Source organism: Daktulosphaira vitifoliae, unplaced genomic scaffold, assembly GCF_025091365.1.
Source record: "Daktulosphaira vitifoliae isolate Bord-2020 unplaced genomic scaffold, ASM2509136v1 Scaffold_5, whole genome shotgun sequence".
Classification (NCBI taxonomy): domain Eukaryota; kingdom Metazoa; phylum Arthropoda; class Insecta; order Hemiptera; family Phylloxeridae; genus Daktulosphaira; species Daktulosphaira vitifoliae.
Genome location: NW_026099576.1, coordinates 14,516,767 through 14,522,017, shown reverse-complemented (window position 1 = coordinate 14,522,017; position 5,251 = coordinate 14,516,767). Strand labels below are relative to the sequence as shown.

At 24.9% G+C, this 5,251-nt stretch overlaps 1 protein-coding gene across 1 annotated transcript; it reads left to right on the top strand.

The window, feature by feature from the left end:
- The first annotated feature begins 894 nt into the window (after positions 1–894).
- On the top strand, positions 895–3,710 carry LOC126907295 (flap endonuclease 1). The gene is made up of 9 exons (XM_050688464.1): positions 895–1,138; positions 1,198–1,300; positions 1,376–1,542; positions 1,672–1,781; positions 1,969–2,172; positions 2,274–2,325; positions 2,364–2,530; positions 2,651–2,827; positions 3,555–3,710. The coding sequence occupies exons 1-9, from the start codon at positions 1,057–1,059 to the stop codon at positions 3,633–3,635; spliced, it is 1,143 nt and encodes a 380-aa protein (XP_050544421.1). The 5' UTR covers positions 895–1,056; the 3' UTR covers positions 3,636–3,710.
- The last annotated feature ends 1,541 nt before the right edge of the window (positions 3,711–5,251 follow it).

Here is a 5,251-nt window from a genome sequence, read left to right as displayed (position 1 = left end):
TACGAAGCCAAATAACTCTAAACTACATGTCATTTCATCATTATAAACATTTATTTCCTATTATTGTGACGAACTACTATTGTTTAACTATTACATTAAGACTAAAATTTAAAAAACAAAAATTCTTTTTTGTTGAGGACCCTTTTTATTAACTATAATAGTGTAATTACTAAAATTATAATGGTATAATTTGGGTAAAATTTTAGGGGATTTAAAATTTTTTAATCGATTTGGAAGATGATCAGCGTTTTTGAGCTCTAACCAATGCCTAAACCAATACTTTATTATGCTGCCATAAATGAAGATTTTAAAAAAATAGCTATATCGAAATAAATAATTACACTTATATTTTAACGATACACAAAGAATAATTTATAATTATAAATTCCGAAATAAAGTGTTAAATAAAACAATTATTGAGAAAAAATATACATTAAAAACATAAATAGGTAGTCGTCATTTATAAAGATCTACTATAGATTCTATATAAAACAAATTTTTACCCTGACAACATAATATCCTTTAGCTATTTGATATTTTTAACAGTTGCAAAACTATACTTTGTTGACTCTTAAATTTTGTCAGGGGTTGAGAGTGTGACCCCTTTTCGATTCCGTAATTACACCACTACATTCTAATATATATTTTTAACTTATTTTTTACCATTGAAATAGATACATTTAAGTTTTAAATGTTAAAAATATAGAAATTATGAACAAAGACGTTTCAAATACCCTCTTATTTATTAACCGTTAGCAGCAACATAAATAGACATATTTATATACAGATCTTTATAACCGTGGTTGATAATAATTGTTGTTATCAATTTTTATTTTCCCGCGTTAATTCAGTGATAACATGACTGAATTCTTACTAAATGCTAGATTATTGTTAAGAATTGCACACGTTACGTTATTATCTTGTCCGTAATGTCATTTTCTTTATAGTTAAAGTCAATTCTTTGTGTAAATTAATTTGTTCATATTTCAAAAATAATATATCCATAGAATAAAAGTTTAGAAATAACTGAAATTTATATTATTAGGTATCACTAACATGGGAATAACTGGATTAGCGAAACTCATAGCTGATGTAGCTCCTAATGCTATTAGAGAAAATGAAATAAAAAACCATTTTGGTGGGTATTTAAGTTGATTAAATATTTAACAGATATGTTGTAACTATTATTTTCTGTAGGTAGAAAAATTGCTATTGATGCATCAATGAGCCTTTATCAATTTCTAATAGCTGTACGAAGTGAGGGATCACAATTAACTTCTGTTGATGGAGAAACAACCAGGTTTTTCTTAATTACTATTACTTTGTTTACAATATAAATAATTGTATATAACATTTTAATTTATGTATATTATAGTCATTTAATGGGAACATTTTACCGAACTATAAGACTTTTGGAGAATGGTATTAAACCAGTATATGTTTTTGATGGTAAGCCTCCACAAATGAAATCATCAGAATTAGAAAAGCGTACGGAAAGACGTCAAGAAGCTCAAAAAGCTTTAGAAAAAGCTGAAGAAGCAGGTATTTAAAATTAAATTTGTTAGGACTATTATTTTAAATATATCAAAAAAAATTATGAAAAAACCTTTTAAAAAATATATATATTTTATGTCTATTTCTTTCCTGAAATGTTTTTTTTTTGTTTATCAGGTGATACTACAGATATTGATAAATTTAGTAAAAGATTGGTAAAAGTAACTTCAGTTCATACATCTGAATGTAAAGAATTATTAAAATTAATGGGAGTACCGTATATTGAAGTAAGTTTTTATGCATCACTTATATATTTTTATTATGTATAATCTTCGTCAAATAACATTAATAATTCCAAAGCAGACTTTAGATGTATTATTATTTTTTGAAGTCTATCGAGATTTTATTACATGATAGGGTTATATATTTAATTAGTTTATTTTAAATAAAATAAATGAATGTTTGGTTTTTAAGGCGCCATGTGAAGCTGAAGCCCAATGTGCTGCAATGGTTAAATCTGGAAAAGTTTATGCTACAGCAACAGAGGATATGGATGCTTTAACATTTGGTACTCCAGTATTATTAAGACATTTAACTTTTAGCGAAGCAAGGAAAATGCCTATTCAAGAATTTCAATTTGACACTGTTTTAGAAGGAATGGAAATGACTAAACATGAGGTATTTACTAAAGTTTAATAAATTAAAATGTATCATAAATAGGTCAATAGTTAAATTATAATTATAATATGTTTTTATCATCAATTAATTTTTATTTTCAGTTCATTGATTTATGCATATTATTAGGATGTGACTATTGTAATAGTATTAAAGGTGTTGGTCCAAAAAGAGCTATAGAATTAATACGANAGGTGTTGGTCCAAAAAGAGCTATAGAATTAATACGACAATACAAAACGTTAGAAAATATTTTAGAAAATATTGATACCAAAAAATATCAAGTACCTGAAAATTGGCCTTTTAAAGAAGCAAGACGGTTATTTATTGAACCTGAAGTAGCTGACCCTAATACAATTGAAGTAAATCATATATTAGAATATTTTTTTTATTAATCAAACATTTATGACTATTAAATACAGCCATATTAAAAAACAATGATTCTTTTATATACTAATATATATTTTTTATATTTTATCAAGTTAAAATGGAATGATCCAGATGAAGATGGTTTAGTGAAGTTCTTATGTGGTGATCGTGCTTTTAGTGAAGATAGGGTAAGGAGTGGTGCAAAGAAAATAATGAAAACACGGTCTGGTTCAACTCAAGGTAGACTAGATTCATTCTTTACTTTTTCTACTACACCAAATAAACGCAAGGTAATTAAAATTTAAATCATTCTTGCAGTAACTAAATACATTCTCATTTTAAAACATTTTAGAAAATACAAAAAATATTTGTTTAGTATTAAAACATAGCAAACAATTACAATTTTCTTATTTGTTATATCTTAATGACTAATTATTGGACGTATTTGTTTTTTTTCAACAGTGCATTCTTCTTTTATAAAAATGTATGGAAGTGAATTTTTAAAAAATGTGAATGTATCTTATACTACTTACTAATAAATAAAGAAAAAATACTAAACTTGTATCTTTGCTATAAGTTTAACTGTTTTTTTTTTAAATGTTCAAAATTGATATTATTATTAAAAATTTACTATCTATTTGATGTATAAATTAAAATTTAAACTATGAAATATAACTGTAATTTTTAATTTATCATTCAGAATGATTCTCTCTCCTCTGAAATCAACTTTTTATATTTTTAAGAGTATGTAAAATACATTTTAATATATATAGATATTTGTTTTTAAATATAATACAATTAATGTAAATATATAAAACAAAACATTGAATATTTGTAGTGTGGGTATACTAACTGTAGTTTGTACTTAAATGCAATCTTGTATTTTAAACAAATAGCTGATAATAGAAATATAACATCTTGTCATTTCATGGACTTCTACTGTTTATCATATCACTAAAAAAAAATGTTTTTACCAATAATTACTAATTTTAATGATGTCATTGATTTTTTAATTAGTTGGAAGAAGCTAAAGCTGCTGCAGAAGCTAATAAAAAATCTAAAAAGGGAAACACTGCAAAAAGAGGTCGTCCAAAGTAAATATGTATTAAAAAAATGATTTAAAAATCTTGGTTTCGTATTTTGATAATAACATATATGTATAATAATTTGAACTATTCTGTATTTTTTTTTTTATAATACCTTATACTTTTTATATTATATTAAGTTCTAGATTAATAAAAAAAAATTTTCATATACTTTTAGGCTTTTTCTTTTTTAGCTTACAGTCTATTAAGGACCTTAACTGCCATCAACTTTTATTTATGTCTATTTCTTTGATAAACTGTCTATAAAAAATATTTTGATCTATCGGCTTAATGGGTATTCGTTTATTATTTATTTTATTCATTAATGTTATTAATTAATTGATCATCTGCTCTTCATGCAGGACCAACCCATTCTAATATTTTTTTCTAATGAAAGAAAATATACCTTGTTTATTATATAATCACTTTATTTCCTCAAAGATTTTTTTATACACCTGCGTTTTTCGGTTAAAAATATATAGCTCGGAGCACTTTTCTATCAGTGATCATATTTGACAAGTGTAAAGCAATCAGAATGTAGAAGATTGAGCATCTCCTTGTTTTAGACTAAACATGCATGAAAAGTTTACTTTGTAGTGTTGAAAACCTCCATCCTTTAAATATATCTTAAATTAAAGCTTATTAGCTTCAATGCGAAGCGGAGAAGGTATTAATTTTACTATGATGTGTTTTTTTTTTTTTTTTATATGTCTGTTGCCACTTTTTCTCAGCTCTCACTGGACCGATTTCTTTCAAAAATACGTCAAAAGATCACAAATCGTATCTAGTTGAAGACATTACCCTTAAAAATTGAAAAAAATTCCCTCGTTCCCCGCAAATGGGGGAAATATCCAAAAAAATTACAAATTTANTCGATAAATGACTAATGATAAAAATAGCAGTATTCACACTTTACCTCCAGTCTATATATTAAAATATAAATATCTTCCGGAACATTAGTTCAAAAGTTATTACCGATCAATCACTTTCGTAATTAAATTATTTTTTATATTATAAGCTAGTTTACCATACATATGTTACAATTTAAATAAAAATATAAAGCTAACAGCCCTATAAGATATGAGATGAACATAAAAAATATTTTTAATANTATAAGATATGAGATGAACATAAAAAATATTTTTAATACATAAATGGAAATAAAATGTATCTAACAAATTCCACAAAAAAGTTGTTCAGAAAACTTTTTATTTTAAGAAAAATCGAATCATTAAAAGAATTACTCTGTATATAAATATATATGGGTGATGTGATCCCTCCAATTTAAAGAGGTTTCATGACCCTTCCGAATCAAATCACTTTTTTTCAGAACGATTTTAACTAAAATGTTCCTTCTTAATGTTCTCTTCCATTTATGACCTAATACCATAGTAACTACGTATGGATAATCGTACTTAGTACCTATGTTTATAGTATTTATACTATATTATAATTAGAAAAGTTTCTCCAAAATTAAAAAAAATTATATTCATTGTTAACATGGTACGACTAGTGTGACTTTTTCTTTCTTATCAATTCAATTATTTTAGATAAATTTTATCATCAGGCGAACGAGGGTTGTCCCAACATTATAAACCTATTTTTTTTTTTAGTTATAATACGTAACTC

Excerpts from the sequence above, each read along its gene's own strand:
- LOC126907295 (XM_050688464.1), top strand. The coding sequence starts at position 1,057 with ATGGGAATAACTGGATTAGCGAAACTCATAGCTGATGTAGCTCCTAAT. Across the intron at positions 1,301-1,375 it reads GTTGATGGAGAAACAACCAG|TCATTTAATGGGAACATTTT; the intron begins GTTTTTCTTAAT and ends TGTATATTATAG. Across the intron at positions 2,828-3,554 it reads CTACACCAAATAAACGCAAG|TTGGAAGAAGCTAAAGCTGC; the intron begins GTAATTAAAATT and ends TTTTTTAATTAG.